The sequence below is a fragment of the Netta rufina genome (genome assembly GCF_964035555.1).
Source record: "Netta rufina genome assembly, chromosome: Z".
Taxonomy (NCBI): domain Eukaryota; kingdom Metazoa; phylum Chordata; class Aves; order Anseriformes; family Anatidae; genus Netta; species Netta rufina.
In genome coordinates this window covers 69,641,148-69,661,680 of record NC_140126.1, presented here as the reverse complement: position 1 = coordinate 69,661,680, position 20,533 = coordinate 69,641,148, and the positions used below count along the sequence as shown (strand labels likewise).

Here is a 20,533-nt window from a genome sequence, read left to right as displayed (position 1 = left end):
AAAAAACATGACCGTAGTAGGGTTGTATTATTTCTCTACAATGGCTCCCAGTCAGAGATACAAGCACATGTTACAGTGCTCCAGTACTGGCAATTACATTTCCCTCTTCCATCTAGTGATGCTGCTTTTCACAACAGGAAAGACTTCAACATAACTGCTTCTAGAACCTAAACTTATCCAAATCCTTAGGGTTCCAGTAGGATTAAGCGGAGAGGGGATACATAAAAAATAGAAAAAGCAGACATCCTCATCCTCGCATCCTCATCCAGAGCCATCAGAGACCCTTTCAGCGCTTCAGCATGTCTCAAACCCCTCTCACACAAGAAAGTAAAGGAGGTGGTAGAAAGACATGGCCTTAAACAGAGGACAGGAACACGGCTTGCCATAGAGCTCTGATCTACAACCTGGAAGCTGAAACATCAACACCTATCTTGATCACTGTTTAAGGATTATTCCTATGCAGCTTTTGCCACGTTTAATTACTGCTTTCAGCTACAATAGCTGCCTGGGCAATTAACTTGTCATCAAAGAAGACTTGTTTGTATAGCAAGAATGAGTCAGATCATTAATACTGCTAAACATCCAACCAGTCTTTTTTAAACAATAGTAGACAGTACTAGAGGTGTTGACCCTAGAGGTTTTCCAGAAGTTTACAAGAAGTTATAAACTCAAACAGGTGAGCTGTTCATGGTGACTGATGAGGATAAATCTGGCACTGTTTCACAATCGTATTGTAATGGTGTGATCTAGCAGATTTATGCACTACAGTGAGATGCAGGGACTATTAACAGGCAGGTAGGCAGATATACAAAATCCATGGGTGATTTTTTTGTTTTGTTTTGTTTTTAGAAAAGGGCATTATTGGGTAATAAATCTGCTCTACAGTAAATACCTTACACACCTTCTAGAATCTGGTTTAAGAAGGAAGGGGACTCATATGAAACACAGGTTTCCAAGCAGAAGAACATGATTAGGGTGTCACTGTGTAGAGATAATTGACAGAATAATGAGGTCTCAATTTAAGGTAGAAAGAGCTTTAGCCAAATTTAACTGTTAGACTGTGGGAAGCAGCATCTCACGTTTTACACTTCCCATTCCTTCTGATCTTAGCCAAGGGCTGAGTCGCACCATACACAAGTTTCCTGCAATACTTCTTAGCATTTTCTAGTGGTTAAGAAATGGTATTTTTTGCAAGATTATGACACTTAGAGCAACTAAGAATGGCAGGCCAAAGTTAAGCCAGCAGTACAAGGTAGCTGCTATTTTCAAGAGACCACATTTTCCAATGTGCAATCTGAAAGTGGAACTTCTGAGCAGACGTTTTGAAAAAAGTTTCTGTGGCCTGTAAAGGTTTCTTTACCCCAAAGGAAAATATTCTCTCCAGTATAGAGTGCAATCTAAGTAGGCCACAGTAATGCTAATCTTTCTGGACAAGTGGATAAAGTATAGTCATAGTGAAGCTAGTGAAAACTTCTCACCTTAGGTAACTGCAAGTGCCCCAAATAGATGTCAGCATCACTGAGAAGTTGATATTAATGAGAACGTCTAGTTAGCAGAAACTAAAATTCCAGTTGAGAGCAGTGGACTTTGCAGATTGCTTTTCCTATTAGTGTAGTTAGATTACATTAATGATTGAGCTACAACACATGCTAAAAAAACTACATTACTTTTTTGAGAAGCAATAGCATTCTTAGGGTATTTTTACCTAGCTTTAACAGCAACTACATAGCCTTCTGTATCAACAACTGCATGGAGATTAGTTTATATTAGGATCAAGATTATGATATAATGATTTAGATAAATGGCTGACAGAAGATGTGTGATGGACACTTAAGCAACGAGCTTAAAGAATTTCAGAGAATGGCTAAGACACTAAATGCAAGATTAACAGTGAATAAACAAGGCACATTACCTTCAAGGGGAAGTAACTCAAACCAAATGAGTGTCAGATTACTTTATATGAAAAATCTTTCAAGTTAAAGGAAACGGGCTTTTCAAGTTCACAAACAGTTCTATCTAAGAACCACAGACAAGATCTAAGCTGACACATTAAAAGTTTTAAATTGTTTCATATAATGAAGTAGTAACAGTTCTGCTAAGAGAAGTCACACTATCAACATAATTGCAAGGTACTGAAAGACACCAAGTTCTTGTCCTTACGATGAAGCAAAACAACGAAAAGCATAAACATCCAGAATATACTTTAAAAGCCAAACCAACAAACTAGAAGGGAAAAAAAGCAGTAGGAAAGGAAAACGTTGTGTTGTACCTTTGTTGTAACTCTGTATGTGATGTACGTCTCCATTGTGCACACATGTTTTTTGGGATCATCGACAGTAACAAACAGGTCTCTAGTTTCTCCATCCAAGTCATCATCCAACTGTAGTCTGTTGAGAAGAGATGAGGAGGAGGCTGGGCTAGACGTGTCAACAGGTGTGCCATTGGGTAGACTGAGATCCTGTTTTGGAAAGGAAAAAAACAGTAAGTTTTTGGTAAGTGAACAGATTCGCCGTAAAGTACAGTGTTCTTATAGATGCCACGGACAAGTGATATTTCTGTTTCTTTCTAGCTATTTTCAGACCATTTCAGCAGCTCCAAGGATCAGCCTTCTCCAGGACACCTGAGCAGTCCCTCAAGGTTTGAAGTTTGAATATTAAATTGTACATTGTGAAGAAAGCATATTACTTCTCTACCTCCCCTTAACACAGAGCAACACAGTTTATTTCTACCAGGAAGTAAAAATATTGTTTAACCAACAGTGAACCAACTCAGACTATGAAAACAAAATAGCTAGGCAAATTAGGAGACCTACTTAAAAGTCAGGCTTCAGGCAAAGTGGCAACAGTTCAGTCCACTGGTATGAGTCAGTCTTTCCCTCTGGAGACTCCCGTATTTGAGACAGGAGGCCAAACTTGTAATCAGAGGCTTTGCAGCCAGTTCATTAACTGTGTCTATACGCAGCTCCCTTATGGAGTCTTAGGGCCCATGGACACACAGTGCTTTGGAGAGGTCATCATTCCCATCCTCACAACTCCAAGAGCGTCATCCAGTGTGTAGGGACGATGAAAGCTAAAAGAACCTGCAAGTGACCATTTTAGAAAGAGGAACACAAGGGTTTGGGAAGCCTGTAATTCCTTGAAACTAACTCAACAGAAAGAAAAAAAAAAAAGTTTTCAAAAATGAAACTTATTACATTCCCACACCTTCAAGTCTTACAACTTGATATAAACCAACTGTTCCGTACAGCTAGTAGCTACTCCACTTTGCATAAATATCACAGCAAACTTTGCATGTGCTCTCTGCTCTGGTTTCTCTGCAGAGCTAGCTGACAGCATGTGACAAGTTGTATAATACGTAGGAACATCTGACATCAGTATTAGAAAAAGCCAAAGATCTAAGGCTCTTCTTTTCATAGAAGAGTGGGTGTTGTGGTTTTTCGTTTGTTTGTAGTAGTAGCACAAGATTTTACCCACAGAGTGTTTCCCCTGTTAGGACAGAGGTTTCCCTGGTTGCTAGCCTTGCAGAAATATCACTACAGCTCATGGGCAGCACATTAACTAGTAGCATCTAGTCCCAGGACTACTGCTTAGCTCCAGCTTTATGTAGTCTTTAAGGGATTAAATGAAACATGTAATTTTAGCTAAGGAATCCTGTTTGGGTAAGATCCTGTTTGTTCATCGGTATTCCTTACGCAACTGTCTTTTATGTCCCAGCTGGACAGGGATAGTCCAGGACAGTCTTCAAAAGTAGTCATCCTTTGCTCAAGGGTTGGGAATTACAGGTGAGAGCTTCAGGTTAAGGCCTCTTATGAAGGTCTGCCTTTGACAACAGCTAAAAATGGGGCTAACTTCCTAGCAGTCTGTTACAATCCCACCACGAGAACACTGATTTTACAGACAGCCCCTCTGCCTTTCACAGCCCTGCAGCTAGTGCTGTTCTTCACTTTGAGGACTGGCTTGTGCAGTAGGGAGGGAAATATATTCTCGTTTGGGGAATGAGAGAGCCTAGACATTTTGGGAAGGGCTGGTCTGAACTATTGCCTACTGACAGCGAGGTTAGATGCATTCTCACAGCAGAAAACACTCAGAAGTGGTTGCCAACAGATGAAATGCTGCAGATTTAACTCGCAAATGAGCAAGAATCAGAAGGTAAGGCACTCAAGATGCTCTTTGTCCTCACAGGATGAACATGGCACAGCTTGCCAGCTCATACGCGAAGCAGACATCTTGAACCACAGAAGCAGCATCTGGCTCAGACTCAGCCTAGCAGTAGCCCGTAAAACAGGAAGACGCAAGGATACAACAAATCAAGAGATAAAGAGTTTTGTTAGAGTCAGGAAAACAGAGCAAACAGAAGTCATGACAGGATTAGAAGCAGAGGATGGGTTCAGAAAATCTGCAATTCAGCTAGACAGGAGAGTTTGGCTGAGCAAAGTAAAGAGCAAAGAAAGCCCTGGGGCACCGCAGCAGATGTAGACAAATCTGTTATTATTTCCAAAAGGTACAGGCAGCTCTTCATTGCCCATGTGCAATAAGCATTAGTGTCAGACGAGTTGTGCCAGAACTGCAGTAAGTCGAGTCCTAAGCTTCCAGTATGGAAATGAATTAACTTCTGGAAACAGTTTAAGCCTGATTACAAAGGAGATTCTTGAAAGCCTGTTAACAAAACCCTTCCAAATGACAGCTTAAAGAGTACAATGGAATATGCCTAATATATAACAATACTATATCAAGGTGTTAGAACAACTGGAGGAAGGATGAGAGGTGAAGCTTACAGCCACGTGCATGAGATCTGGGACTTTCCTCACCAGTTCTGTTAGGAGACGACAATAACCACACTATCACATCTTACACTGTTTAAGCAGGACAGAGGTTTGTGAAGGCTGGAATCTTACTCCAGCCTCCTCGACTACGTTCTTGCAGCCATGGGTTCTGTGGGATGTCGCAGGCCTTAAAAAATGAAGGCTGCGACAGCTTTACCAATTTCAGTCTGGATGAATTCCACTCCAGGCCTAGGTCAAGTAACACTTCCATTGCACCTCTGGTCAGGAGCAGGAGGGCTGCTAGCTGTGATGACGGGAAAGGACAGAGGAATTGTGCGTTTAAAGCAGTACTGTGCTACACAGCCTCTGCTGTGGTGGCAGATCCCTCCCCAGACAGTCACGGCTGGCACCATGCCTTGCTACTTGGATTGGTTTCAGCAGCTGAAGGCCAAGTTAGAAGCCAAGCGTTTGTCCTTAGTAATGGGTGGAGCCTCCTAGCTAACTGCACGAGATAAGAAACAATGATCATGACTGCTGGAGCCTTTGTTTAGCACCAGGCTGAATCCCTTTGCTAGTCTCAGCTATTGCTAGAAAGAGGTAGGCTTTAAAGTGTCACAGCAGATGGCCCAGCAATCTAAATTATCTCAGGCTGCAATCCTGAGACAGAGCACTTCCTCGTCATGTTAATTGGCACTGGCTTTCTTCCATGGGACTTGTGGGATTTTTTTTTTTTGCAGTTGGGGAAGCAAGACTGCATCATCTGTTCTAGTCTACTTTTACCACAGAAAGAGGAGTCGGTCCTGCAAAGCCTGGCAGGAAAAGAGATCTGCAGCCATCTGCACCATTCCCTGCCAGCGTGGTTATACCCGTGAGCATTTGAAATACTACTAACTAATATTAATTGTTTCATACAACAAAGAATCTGACTTCAGTGCCAGAGACTCGTGCATCAGTTTCACCTTCACTGTGCCAAGCAGCTGCTCATCCGCTGTTTTAATTACCTAGCTGCATTATCAGAGATCAGCACTGTCCAAGTTCTAGCAGGTACCTACTGCTTACACCGCTCTTCACAGGAAGAAAAAAACAAAAACCAAACTTCCTCTTCCTTACTGCACCTGCTACAGTAGTCATCCTGCCACAAATCTGAGCAGAACCACAACTGGGAGAAGGAAAGGCTGCTTCTGCTGGCCAGGTAAATTAAATGAAGGACAGGTCCTGCCTACAGCTACAGACTCTTCAAGTCCTAGGGTGCATCCATGACTTCTTCGAATTTCAAAGTTTCTCCTAAAGCAAAGATCCTTAGCCTCTGCCCCTCACCTCCTCAGGCTAGCTGTCCCCTTCTGAAGCTGAGCAGGGGCAAGGTCTAGGAAGGCCTAGATCACAACCTATGGCAGAAATACAACATTCAAGCCTCTAGGTTTGTGACTACTTCTTTCTTTTGTGCACATTTGTACAACTGCCTATGGACACTCAGACTCCTCACACATTCCTGCAGAGCTTGCAGATCCCTGAAGACACACAAGCTTATGGATACATGGGACTAGATGACCCTAGAAGCAAGTATTTGGCTTCCTAGAGTGCAGGGCAAGTAGAAGCTAGCTGTCTGTTGGAGATGTATGAGCCCTGCCAACTATACAGGTTGCTACCTGGTAAGGAAGCAGCTTCACATTCTTTTCAAGGATTATGCAGCCTAAACACCACAATTGGTTAGCCTGCCCAGAAACAGATCCTAAAATCCATCAAGAAGCTCAATTCATCCAAGTTTAGAAATCAGCAGAATTTTATAAACTTGAAGTCCGCATGTGAGATGCAGAATGAGTTTGGAAGTTTCCAGCTGATCTCATCTTCCACTTCCTTCATGCCCCCAGGAGACTTTCCAAAACTCTGGCTTTACAGAGCAGCTTGGATCCACATAAAATAAAACCTCAAGAGCTTGGTATTCAGCCTCCTGGAAGGCAGCCTCCCCCAGTGGAGTAGTACACACTGGGAAATGCATCCAGGATTCAACCCTTGAAGCCTAAAAAAAATGGCCTAAAATTCTGTAGGTATTGGCTTATCTTCAAGTGAAGATCATGAAGTCTCTTGGTGAGCTAAGAGCAGCTGCTCAATCCCCCTGCTTCTAAAAATTCAATGTTAATTTCCACCTATCCTGCCTGAGATAGTGTATGGCTTACCTAGACAGCACAGGTATTGAAGGAGTAGCTCATGAAGGAAGAAGTGGTTCATCTAGGTTGTCCAAGCATGGATAAACTCATCTCTGGTAAGGGTTAGCCTGAAGCTACCTGATGTTGCAAGCACATTGTTCTCATTCAACAGGTATTAGATAACATAAGAGACATTTAGAGGCCATAAAGAAATGCTGCTGTTTAGAGGCAAGTGGTGCAGTTAACCCTGCCTTCATCAGTGACCTTACAACCTAAAATCTCACTGCTTCATTTCTAGTATTGGAACCATCAGACGTTTCTCCTTGTGTTTCAAGGCACTCAGAACTGCTGCTGGTATCTGGAAAGCTAAAATGGTTTAAATGTAAAATATTCTCAAGAACACTAAAAAAGCTGGTGTTAACAGCCTTCACAGACTTGTTCACAGCATGAATCCTGTACTTCCAGTGGTAGCACTGGTATTCTGTCCATCATACCAGAAAGCTGCTTCTGAGATGTGACTAGATAGAGACCGTATCAGTTCGCTCTTGGGATATTTTAAATAGGTGTTAGAGTACAGCACGCTGCCAAGCCACGAGCCCTGATGACTTTGTTCTGTAGCTCATCACTCAAACTAGCATTTCTGCTCTGTAGGTCTGAGTTGCCTGAAAACAGACTCCTCAGTATCGCAGAAAACACATGAATTCCAGATGCAAAGGCTGATCTTGATGACATGCAGCTTGGTACCACGTAAGACCTGGGCACATTGCTGCTTACCAAAGTACTGTACTTGGACAAGTATCTCTGCACGTCAGCCTATTTGACTGGACCTAGAAATGTTGGAGCAAACTTCAGAGACACTACATGACTGACATGAGCACTTTCCAAGCCTTCTCGTGCAGGTCATGGGATTCCCACCTCTGCCCTCAGGCTAACAGCCAAGTTTTATAGGATGGGTTATTTTATTCTGTGGTTTGTTTTCCCAAAGTCATCACAACTAAGCTAACCAGAGCAAGACTGTGGGCATAGAAGGGCTTCCTGCAAATGGTATTTTCAGCAAGAGCAACAACCCGTCTCCTAACCGTGTCACAGAAGTCTTCAGGGCCTCAGCAACAATATGCCTGATTTCCAGCCTTCCTGTGCATGCAGCATGGAGGGTTATAGGAAGGTGTCAATTCCCAACCAGACCATCTGTTCGTATGGTCTGGCTATGTGCCTGTCTCTTCTCACAGAGCTCTTAAGAGGGTGGCCTCTTTTCCTAGTCTGAAAGGGGAACTGTGCAATATCACACAAAATTAAATGCAGTTCGGGTTAGTTTAAAAATGAGGATCTTGAGCGGAATCTCACAGATGTTTTTACAGCAGTATCTTTCAATAGTAGTAATAAGCTGTACTACTTGCACACAAAGACCAAAACACTTTTGGGACCAAGCACCTGGTGGCTGAAACAGGTTGTTATTTGGAGTGGACTCTAAATGGGAAGGGATAGGACATACTTTTGACTAATTAACTCTCACTAAGCTGATACACACTTCCCCCTATCCTTTGAACAGAAGGCAAAGTGAGGAGTTATTGGACGATTGCCTCATCTTACAGCTTCCTTACTGTGGCAAGGTATTTTAATATGCGAAGAGATATTTTTACACATCCACAGGATGAACTGTTCTCTTCAAAGAAACATTCCCAGATCCAAGGTTAGCTTCTACATCTGTTTACAAAGCACTTTCCAAGCAAAAAAAGCCAGTCTGGCAACTACCCAGCAAGATTAGTTCACAGTCGTGTTTAAGCTGTAGAAAGTAGCAGAAAAGTGCCTGTGGCCTGATGGAAAGCAAGAGAGTTTAATGTTTGTGCAGGCTTGGATTTGCATCCTTTCACAGAGCAGACTTGTGTCATTTTGTCCTTCCAGTCCTCAGCAGAAGGGAACAGGCAGCAGGACCCTACTCCATTCTGTCCTCAGAGCACAAAGACCTCCACAAACAGCAGAAGCTACATGTTTGCAGAAACATTTAGAAAATGCAGACCGCTTGAATCAAGACTTTAATTACTGTCCTCTAGCTGTGTTAGGTTCCACGTCCATCTGCAAGGAGTTTGCTTCAAGAATATTGCTTGTTACAAGACTTTAATTACTATCAGAAGGCTTCTGTGCACACCGGAAGAGCATCACCCATTCTAACATGCTAAAGAGCACCTTTAATTAGCACATCTACCAAACACGGGGCTTTGTTTAAAGGTCTGTTTTTGGAACCTTAGCTCTGACCCTTCAAAGAGCAGAGCAGCAGCCAGGGATCAGACCACAGGCAGGAAAACTCTGAATCCAGCATGTGACTAGGAGTCATCCCCAATCCAAGAAGGCAGATTTATATCTAATTACAGATGGAACAGTTTGTTAAGCTTGTCTAAACTAAACTGCTTTCTCCTAGAGACAAACGGCATTGTGTCAAAGTTCTGCAGACATACCCTGCATCACTTTTTCCTGTTCATGCTCTAGTAGGAGAAACAGATTTAGCTGGGTCAGACTTCATCTTCTGATACCAGTGATACCAAAGTACTGATACGGCTGAGATGCTCCCAGGAGTGAAAAGCAGTATTTTTAAAATGCAAACAGATGCAAAGCTGTGGTTTGTTGTTGGTTTTTTTTTGTTTGTTTGTTTGTTTTTGGTATTTTTCGGGGGGGAAGGAAGGAGGTGGGGAGAAGAAGGAAGAAACAGGAAGGAAATAAAAGATTATAAAAGGCTGAAAAGCACTCTATCCTATCAGTACTGTGTTTAAACAGGCAAGGATACATTTCCATATTGCATTATGATGTGGGTTTCTTGTGCTAACCATTTTAAATGGGCTGCATTATAAGCATTCCCCCCACACAGGATCAGTAGAGTTTCATGACCGCAAGTCAGACCATCTATTCACCCCATGTTCTCGTCTCAAGCTCTGGAAGAGCTGGAGGAGTGTGTTCTTGGGGGAGCTCTCAGTTAGTTCATGCAGGTACAGTGTAACAGATAGTCCTCTATCACATAAACAAGACATTTTCCAGCAAAACTGCATTTGCTCCATAAGGGGGAAATAAACAAAGTGTTTATCTGCTAGAAGAAAAAAAAAAAAAATTAAATTGCTTCACTCTCCATTTCAAGGAAGGCAAGCAAGGAAAATCACCCGTGCAGTATTTCCTCACACTATGAGAAGCAACCAATCTGGAGAGAGACAGGTAAGAAACAAGTTATGTGATTTACAGTCTAATTTGTCTACAGAAACACCTTTGATATATATGGCCTAGGCTTGTGACAGCCATGTGGCACAGACAGACAGCTAGCGCACACAGCTTCACGTGCAGCATACTGATCCAGGAGCACCGTGGTCAGCGAAATGAAAGTCAGCATACAAATCCTGAAGAGCCCCAGCTGATCACTGGCAATAAGTGGTATTGATTAAAATCTTTCCAGGGATTTTCTTGGTGACAGTCCAAAACACAGCTTTGTATTGGCAGCCACCACGACTTTCACTTCCAGCTGGCCTTATACTAGCATCTAAAAAGCTACAGCAAAGGTGCCAATTCTACCCAGATAAGCATGGGTTTGAGTATTGTCTATAGTAGTAATTTACCACTCCTAAATGTGTCAGTGCTTTCACTGTTGAGCTTGTAGTTGTAGAAAATAGCTGTTGCTAACACCATATGCAGCACCAAGGGGGAGGAGGCTTCTCTGCCCTTGAGCAAGACCTGCACTGCAGCATATTCTTTTCAGGAAACACATCCTATCATTCAAAGTTACTGAAGAAGCGAGACCAACTACGCAGACAGACTTTAAGGTATTTTTTTTGATCCTAGGATGCCGTTCAGAAGGATACAGCCAGTTCCTTTAAAGCAGGGTAAGGCAGCAATTCCCTGGGAGGACACAGCTTTGAGGCAGTGTAGTAACAGCTTCGTTGGTAAATGTGACAGGGAGAAGCTTTGTCACATGTCAGTATTTTGGATTTGAAAGGCTACTAGCGTTCATCGGACACGCAGTGTTAGGGTGGTTTAGCAGAGCTTGTTTTTTCAGGCTTAAGGTCAGCTTGAGGTTAGAGCACAGAAGAACAAAGAGCCAGGCCCATAAGCCATCTGATCATTCACAATACTACGAACCACTGCCACCATTCCTTTCCTAGACGGTGACACTGGTTCTATTCCTCACAGGAAGGTCCACACTCCTCTATTTTAGGGCACCATTTAGAAGCAAGTAAAGCCAGATGCTGTTTACACTTTGTTTTTTTTTTTGTTGTTTTTTTTTTTTTTTTTTTTTTCCTGGAGAACATAAGTTTCTGATGCCTTTGCTCCCATACACTAGTGTAGTTCTCTTCAACTTAAGACCCATAAAAACACAAACCTGAGTCAAGCAGAAGTCTGTCTTTAGGATTTTTTCTCCCTTCCAAAGCAGCTTCTCACCCACTGCTTATGGCAGCATTGAAGAAACAGTGCAGAAGCTCTGGATATGGTCACAAGGCAGCGATGTTCTCAAGAACAATTTATGCTTTGATGACCATTCTAAGCAGAGGTGTTGGCTGAAGTCTTTCAGTGCCTGTTGTATGTACGTTGGATTATTGCCTTTATTTTCAGAACAATTTCAACTAGACCCACAAATTCAAGTCCCCAGCAAGTCCAAGTATTCAGACACTTTATGATTTCTGTGAAATATTTGGCTAAGAATCAACAGATTGGGCATTCAAAGTTTACCTACAACAGAAGACAACACCTCCTCCTACCCCCCTAGTTTTATTTTCCCATAAAACGCATTCCAGAAATTAATCTGTCAGATTGTTCTGTAGGCTGGTCCAGCACTGGGAATTCTAACTCATTAAACAGCTGCAACTCACTGCATGTTTTCCACCCCCAGCTTGTCATTGCAGTGCTGCTAGTAGCTAGCTGCCGTGAGTTCCCTTGCCCTTAGTCACTGTAAGAGAAAGAGATGCATTTGTTTTTCAAGAATTTACTGTGAGGTTTCTTACCTCAAGGCCGTACCTGCCACAAACTGCAAAGTACAGGGTTTTGGTTGGTTGGTTTTGGTGTTGTTTTTTTTTTTTGTTTGTTTGTTTTGTTGTGGCGGTGGTGGTGTTTTTTGTTTTGTTTGTTTTTTTCATTGGGGGTGGAATGCAGAGACAGCTTTCTGTCCCCTTTCAGCCTAGTGATGGGAGTGATTTTCCCCAGCCACAACAGCTTGGAGCCTCAGCTGCACTGCACAGCAGGCTCAGGCAGCCACAGCTTAAGGAGTCAGGACAGCTCAGCATTTAAGATCTTGCTCATGGTCTGCAGAGAACGAGTGTCAGTGAAGTTAATTCAGAAATACACATGAACAAATACCATTTTTAATTGGTGCTTCGCCTTCTGCATACTGAAATCGTGGTAACTGATAACCGCAAGTTGCAACATCTAAACTGTCCTTGAGATCATGAACAGATTTTCACGTAGCAACACTGAGCTGCATCTCCTTGCACTTTAAGAGCTCCTGTCTCAACTCCTGACCTATTTTACAGAGACCAGCTTCCCATCTCAGATAAGGAAGAGAGCGGCTAGTGTGACAGCCAGATGATCTATTTGAGATACCACAGAAGTAGCCCACGATGCTAGAAGACACCAGGACAACAGCCTGCAGATTAATCCTGGAGCTGATGTCTCCCAGATCAGTACGTCAACAGGAAGGCCTTGGGCTCTACCCTCTACCCCTCTGATCATTAGTTACAGGGACAATGCTGCCTGACATTTATCACAACCCCCTAAGGAACCTATAGAGAAGGATGTGCACAAATAGCAGACAAAAAGAGCCTTTTAATCTGCTTATCCTATGTCCTAGACTCTCCCCTTCTCCCCACCCGGGAGCTCAGAGAGCATCCAGCAGCTCTGCTAGGCCCGAGAAGTTCCAGCAGAAGCAGCCCAAAAGATTCTTTCCGACCACCAAGCATAACTTTTTCCACAATGGCTTACAAAAAGTCATTGCCAAGACTCACCCTTCTAAAATCCAGCTGAAGCTAAGAATTGAGTTCCTGTATGTACATTTTTAATATGTTTTCAGTGCTGTCTCATTAAACCACCATTAAAGCAATCATTTTGAAAAGACCATGAAAGCTGTGCAACACTGAATTAAACCTCAAAGTATATCCCTCCCTCCCTCCATTAAGTTAAAATAAGACCCACAAAGTAGTAATTCAGTTGTACAGTAGAAGCCATGCTCATTTTTACCAGATGGCAAGTTTTAAAAAGTAACATTACTAAGACGGCTACTTTAATGCAAGTGTTTGTCCACGTGTTAGCCATCCCTTTGCCTTGGTCAGAAAAGAAGGGAATTGCAAATTCCACAGAAATTGGCTGTACTGAGAAGATACAGATCACAAAGAGACCACCACATAGAGCTTCACTATAATTCTAGAGCACCTATACGGTAAGGTATCACTAAAGCACCCTTACCAATAAATTCGTACTTCTATAATGAAGGCAACTGAAAGCAACTATGCCATGCTTTGATGAATGTGCTTCCACACCATTACACCCCAGGCTGGCTACGGTAAGGAGACAAGAACTCTGTCCTTTCAGTAAGATCACAGAATGGTTTGGGTTGCAAGGGACCTTAAAGACCACCCAGTTCCAACCCCCTGCCATGGGACACCTCCAAAACAGCTAAAGAAAGCAGGTCTAATCACCACCATTAAGACCAACAGGATACTAGATTCCTCCAGCAGCTTGACTATTGGTAGAGCACTGATAGCAAGTTGGAAGCCATGCCAGGTTTGAGTCAGTTCTTTTACTGCCTAGAAATGACCTGCCAGACACGCATGCACACACACCAGGCAACAGAAGAGACAGCAGTTCCTTCAAACAGCCATACAAAACTCAAGTTGTAGGAACAAGACAAGCATGTGGCAGATAAGTGCTTGTATCTAAAAGCTCCACGGCTTAAAAAATGTGGTTCAGGACGTTTACATCCATTATGTAGCATAACCTCTCCATTCACTTGGGAAGAAGGCCACAGAATTTCCCAAAAGTCAGGAGAAGAGCTTCATGCTGAAGTGAATTCTCAATCACTGTTATTTGTGACCCACAGCAACTATAGGAACCAACACTATTAAGAGAAAGGCTCTTCAACCAAACTGGCAGTCCTCCCTCTGTCCTCCCGACCTGCAGGAATTTACTGGTAGAAGCCTCACATTCAGAGGTCCTAGCCCTCATGGGTGACTTGAACCGTGCTGATACACACCGGAGGGACAACACAGCAGAAGTGACACCAGTCTAAATGGGTTTCTGTAGTGCATCAATGAGAACTTCCTGACATGCAGGAGATTAATAAGCTGTCAAGGGGAGATGCTTCACTGAACTTTAGTACAGTTATTCTTAACAAAAAAAATGAAGATCTGAATGAAGCACATGAAAGTAGATGGCTGCCTCAACTACAGTAGACATGACCTGTTGGAGTTAAGGCCTCTGAGATGTGGAAACAAAGGAAAGAGCAGGATCACAACCTCAGACTTACAGGGAGGAGACTTTGGCTTCATCATGGATCTGCTAGGAAGAATGAATACGATGTGGAAGAGACAAGGCATCCATGAGAGCCAGCTGATTTTTATAGAGCACCTCTCCAGCCTCAAAACTGGTCCATCCCAGTAAGCAGAAAATCCAGCAAAGGTGGCTGAAGGTCTGCATATACAAAAACAAGGAGCTCTTGACTAAATTCTAATATAAAAAGCCAGCACAAAAGAGGCAGCAGCAGGGACTGATGACCCAGAAGGAATAGAGACACTGTACGAGCATGCAGGGATGGGATTAGAGGGATGGAGCTGAATCTGGCAGAGGATGAGAACAATAAAAGGCTTCTGTGGATATAATCAGCAGCAAAACAAAGAATAAGGAAAATGCAGTCCTGATATCGAATAGGGCAGAGAACCTGATGACAGAGGACACAGAAAAGGCCAAGGCCCTCAGTGCCTTCTTCACCTCAGCCTTTACTGTAAAGACTTTCAAGAATGTAAGGCCTCCAGGGCCAGTCAGAAAGCCTGGAAAAAGGAAAACTTAACAACAGTTGAGAACCACCAGGTTAGGTAACATTTCAGCAAACTGGACAGATACAAACCCATTGGACACGGTGGAATGGCCCCACAAGCACTGGTGGAGCCAGGCGATGTCACTAATGTCAGTTTTGATTATCTTGTCTTTATGATGATGATGAGGGGAGGTTCCTGAAGATGGGAAGTGTGGGGGACATCAGCAGCAACCAATGTCACTCATCCCTCCACCAAGGTTTACTGAGGGATTTACAGGCCCATCAGCCTCACCTCAAACCCAGGGAAGTTAATCAAGCAAATTAGATTGGAAACCATTTCGAAACACGTAAAGGACACAGTGACGAGAAGTCAGCATGGATTTATTCAAGTCTAGTCATGTTTAACTAACCTAATACTATCTGCAAGGATGTGACTGGCTTGCTGGTTAAGTGGACAGCACTGATGTTGTTTATCTCAACTTGAAGAGGGCTTTCACCACCGCCTCCCATAACATCCTCGCAGAAAAGCTGATGAGGCACAAGCTAAGCACACGTACAGTGAAGTGGACTCAACGGGCTGAACTGCTGAGCTCGAATTGCTGTGATCCCTCAAGCTCCAGCTGGAGGGCAGTCAGCAGCTGAGTATGTCTGGAGCCAGTAACAGGGCTCCTGTTAAACATGCCCATTAATGACCTACATGATGGGAATGGGCACACCCTCGGCGAGTTTGCTGGTGATACAGAACTGGGTGGAACACCTGGCCAGCCAAATGGTTGTATGGCAGTTCAGAGGGACTTCAACAGGCTGGAGAAGCGGGCTGGCAGGAAGATCGTGAAATTCAACAAGAATTCAGCAAGAGGAAGTGCAAAGTCCTGCACCTGGCAGGAGTAACCCTATGTAGCAGTACATGCTGGGGTCTGTCTGGCTTAAAAAAGCAGCATGGCAGAAGAATAACGCAACAGCCACCACCACACACACATACACACACACCAAATCCTGGTGGAAAAGTTAACTGTAAGCCAACAATATACCTCATGGCAAAGCAAGCCAACAGCCTGCTGGGCTGCTTCAGGCAGGCAGCTGCCAGCAGGTGAAGGGAAGCGATCCTTCCCCCAGTGTCTCATCAGTGGTAAATAGAGGGTGTTATCCTCTTCTGGGCTCCCCAGTACAAGAGGCATGGGCACAGCAGAACAAGTCCAGCAACGGGACAAGATGACAGATCAGGAGTTGGAGCATGTTGTAAGAGGAGAGGAAGAAAGAGCTGGGACCGTGCACCTGGAGAAGTGAATGCTCAGGGGATAAATACCTACAGGAGGGCATTCAGAAGTTGGCGACGGAGTCCTCTCAACAGACCAAGAAGCAGCGGGCACACATTTAAATGAAATCTGCTGTATTTCAACAGGAGAAAAAAAAAGCATTCCAAGAGACAGCCACCCTTACAGTAAAAAAAAATAATCCCAGAGAGGTTGGAGTCCCTATCTCTAGAGATATTCAAAAAAGATATTCAGATACCAACTTCAGAGTCCTAGGCAGCCTGCTGTAACTAGCCCAGCTCTGAGCAGGGGGGTGGACTATAAGATCTCCAAAGGTGCCATCCAACCACGGCTACTGTGTGATTGTCAAGTCTCATGTTCCTGTACAAATGGAAGCAAGTTTGGTTCGTCCACGCTGACATTGCTTCATGAGTTCACCCACTTCAGTTCCCAACTTTCTGTAATTCTCAGTCTCTCCAAAGACTGAGAATTTACCTCCAGCCTAATCCAAGAACAAAATGTAGTGCTCATCTAAGAGTTCTCATTTAGTCAGAGAAGGAAGAGGTTTGTAGAAGCCCAAGCAGATTTATTTTAAGCTTTCAGATTATACTGCAAAATGGTTTAATTTGTGGGTGGGTGAAGTTAAGATCAGTAATTAAACTTGCAACCAAGGAGGCTGGCAGTAGAGCTCAAGACTCTCAGCATATTTCTGTTAGGGAACCGCCAGGCGCCCCTCCAGAATATGAGTGCTAAGTAAAAAGCACTCCAGCAGCCACACCAAGTATTTATACTCACTCCATCAGGCACTAACACAGGCCTCTGGGTTCACCAGAGCGAATCAGATGAGCACAGGATCACGTGAAAGCAAGCTTTCAGTGAGTACAGCGAAGTTCCCAGCTGGAGTTCGAATGGCCACCTCCACGCATTAGCAAATTTCAAGCTGTGCATTGCAAGCCTGGTAATTCACATTCACTCTGCTTGATGCGTGCTACCTGTAAAATAGCCTTGAAGCGCAGCTCAGCTGTCTACTCTTTAATATAACCAACTAGAAGTCAGGCACATCTTCCAAGAAGAAAAGCAAAACAGCTTACAGGCGGCTGGCCACAAAGGACAGTATCAGGTGGTCAGAAATGTCCGAAAGAGGACAAGCCTGTCTGATCTCTAGGTGTGGCTGTTCACTCAGCTCCTGCTCAGCTGTTAGCTAGCACACAGCTCACACTAAGTCCCGATATACACTGGGAGCAGCACCACTAGATCAAAGCAAGAGCAACAGGTAAGCAAGGCAGGAGGGGCAGGAAGAGATAAAGGTCACTGCGTGGCCATTACCTGCAGCTCACTGCCTCCTGCAGTCATAATTCTTGCACATTGATTGTCAGTGGTCTCCTCAGAATCCACTAACCCATGGAAATGGTACAGACCATACCTTTAAACTGTGAGTTATTTATGTGCCAACTCACCCAAAACATTTCTGAAGTGGATCCAACAGAGCCTGGACCTCCGAGGTTTTCATGCTTCCTGGTGTGATACAGGGGACGCCTGAGCCGTGGCAGAGGAGGGAGGATAAGTGCTCACATCTAGGAAACTATTTTGCTTACAGGCATGGAAGTTAAAAGTCACAAGTCAGAGGACTTATAAGTGAGAAACCTCATAAATTAAGTGACAAATTAGTGAATTCATGTTAGACTAGTGTGTATGAAGAGGACCGAGCTATTGTTTGTCTTCCCTCCTAATGAGCTCATAAAACCAAGTCCAACGTACAGAGCGTGTTATCTCACACACTGGAGAGATCCACACAAACTGTGACACCAGCACAGGCGGGACGTGAGGGCTTTAGGAGTGGCAGGCAGGAACCCAGCACTGGGAGTTAGCACCCTGTGCAACAGCTGCCAGTCTGGGTGCAGACCACAGGAAGCATAGCCAACACCACCCTGCTAGGAAGCTGCTTCTATGACACAACGCTAGAAGGACTACAAAGACGACAGCTAGAGGATAGCAGAAGTAAGCCATACAGGACACTACTTCTATTTCTGCACAGCCTGGTGCTTCCAACGTTTAGCAACAGGCTGTTACATCTGCAAAACCTCCGTGGGGCTGCAACCCAAGTCTTACCATGCTTCTACAACCATTTGGGTACAATCGGACAGCAGCACACCACGTACATCTCACCTCTGCTCCAAACCCAGCAAGCTCTTAATAATGCCTTTTATCCTCAGTGTCAGAGGATAGGGCAAATTCAGCATCAAAAGAGACAGACTTGTGAACCAGAGCGATGCAGGCACAACCAACCAAACTTCCTTTTTTTCCTCCCCCCTCCAGGAAAAAAAAAAAAAAAAAAAATTCACACTGACACTTCCCCATTGGTCTTACCACCTTCTGCAGAAGATCTGCTCCGAAAAGCAGACCTCAATTAGCTCACATGCATGCCTTCCAAAAGCTCTGTAAGAGCTGCAAAACTGAGCTCTTTGCTGTATTTCTGCTCTGGACACTGCCACATACCCTGAGGGATTTCTTCCTGCTGCATGTTTCCCTCTCAGCTGATGCCAGGGGGTCAGCGCTGCTCAGGCTCAGCTTCAGATGGAGGCTACCAAGGGTAAAAGGGTAAATAAGCCTGAAAAAGCTCGTGGTGGTTAATTCTGTGCTAACTGAAACCAGGACAGGTGGTCAGACATCAGGGCAACCAGTGTTTTGTGCAATTAGAGTTGAGGGGAGCAGAATGCAACGGCTAGAAAGATCAGGGCAGTGCAGAAATGCTTTGGAGATAAGAGCTTACAATTCACATGTTTTGTTTGTCGCAGAACCACTGTGAATCCTAAGCATGTAGCCAGATATGTCCACTTCATTTAAGAGGTTCGATGCTGCTCAGAAATAAAGGTTTCCTGGCTGTTAAAACAGCTGTCTCCTACACATCAGGATGAAGACGTTATTTCAGACAATGAATATTCTGTAGCCCCCTTGATAAGACCCAAAGTACTTGAGAAATCATCTATTGCCACTCAGAGGGCCTCTGAGCCAGAGAAGCCACAGAAAATAGCAGACTGTTTCCCTTCCCTTTCCCACGATCCACTCACTGCTCTAATACCATTTGCCACTGATCTTAAACAGAAACCAAAGGTTTGTCAGACTTCAAAGTCAGGCAGGGGCTAAGCTACTAGATTATTGTGAAGTTTGAATAATAATAATTAAAAAAAAAAAAAAACACACACAAAAAAAACAGCAAGACACATGCAGGCAATATTCCTGTCCTCCTGGTTCCTCTGACTCAGGATAAGGTAGCGTCCTTACTCAGCTGCTCCAAAAAGGCTAGAAAACTGTGCTTTAAAGAACACAAAGCAGCGATGGCAGAGGTTCAACCACTTCAGCCCGCGCAGCTGTGGCAGTGGAAACTGAAGCGCTGCTTTAAGGACAGAGAAACTCCCCTGCTCCTGCACTTTCCCCTCCAAGAGTATCCCAGTCTCAGGGCAGGAGGTGCATTTACCTTGCAGCAGCGTTTAGGAAGTGGTTGCTCAGAGCAGATAACAAGAACCTGCAGTCAGTTCGTGGTGATGGGTCAGCAACTGTGCTGTCCCTCTGCTAGATGACACCCCTGCTAGACGGTCCTGCTAAAGGGCCGCATTTCTTACAGAGGGTTACTGACTCTGAGACACCTTGACGCGAGAGGCTTCGGCCCAAACTTCTCCTGCAGTGGTGCCCGTCTCCACCAGACCCTCCAAAACAGACCCGTGGAAAGGCCAGGAGAACAGACGAGCACAGCTCCTGTTCCTGGATCAATAAACAACAGATGCAGAGCTTTCAACCTGCGTCAGACGTGAATACGAACCTCCCTCTGTTACCCATCGACTGGAGCTATCTGCACGCTGCGAGCAGATGAGAGAGCGAGCCTCTCCAGGGACCAGTCACCCACCACCAGAGATCAAGATGAGGAGAGATACTAACCACCTAAAAGGCTCTGTTTACCTCCAGTTATCACACTCACTCTCCAGACTACTCTGACAGCTGAAGTGTGCTATTAAGTTTAGGAACACCTGTTTGCTCACTGAAGTTTTTCACGAAGCGAGAAAGAAGTCAACCCGTTTGTTTCTGGCCAGTGCTGCAGGTGTGAAGTTGAGGAAGGGATAGCCTTCACACAGCAGAGCTGCTGGACTGCTTCCACCAGAAGGATCAGACGCTTGGCTTTTTCTGCTAATTCAGCTAGACGGAAAAAAAAAAAAAAAGGAAAGAAAAGAAAAAAGAAAAAAAAAAAAAAGAATGCTGCTCGCTTCCTACTGGAAATCCTTTATTCTGCAAGGCTCATTGCCCCAGTGCCATTTCCAGGTCAACCAGGGAACTACTCTTAAGTCTGAAAATCCCTTACCTCAGCCCCTTTTTGCTTTCCCCCTTACAG

General features: G+C 44.2%; 1 protein-coding gene across 1 annotated transcript in view; it reads right to left on the bottom strand.

Annotated features, from left to right (window-relative positions):
- The window catches only part of SNX30 (sorting nexin family member 30), a 48,002-nt gene that overhangs the window by 26,160 nt on the left and 1,309 nt on the right, over positions 1–20,533 (bottom strand). The window contains exon 2 of the mRNA XM_084305441.1: positions 2,270–2,458. Within this exon, the coding sequence (XP_084161567.1) occupies positions 2,270–2,458 (189 nt within the window). The remainder of the gene's footprint in view (positions 1–2,269; positions 2,459–20,533) is intronic.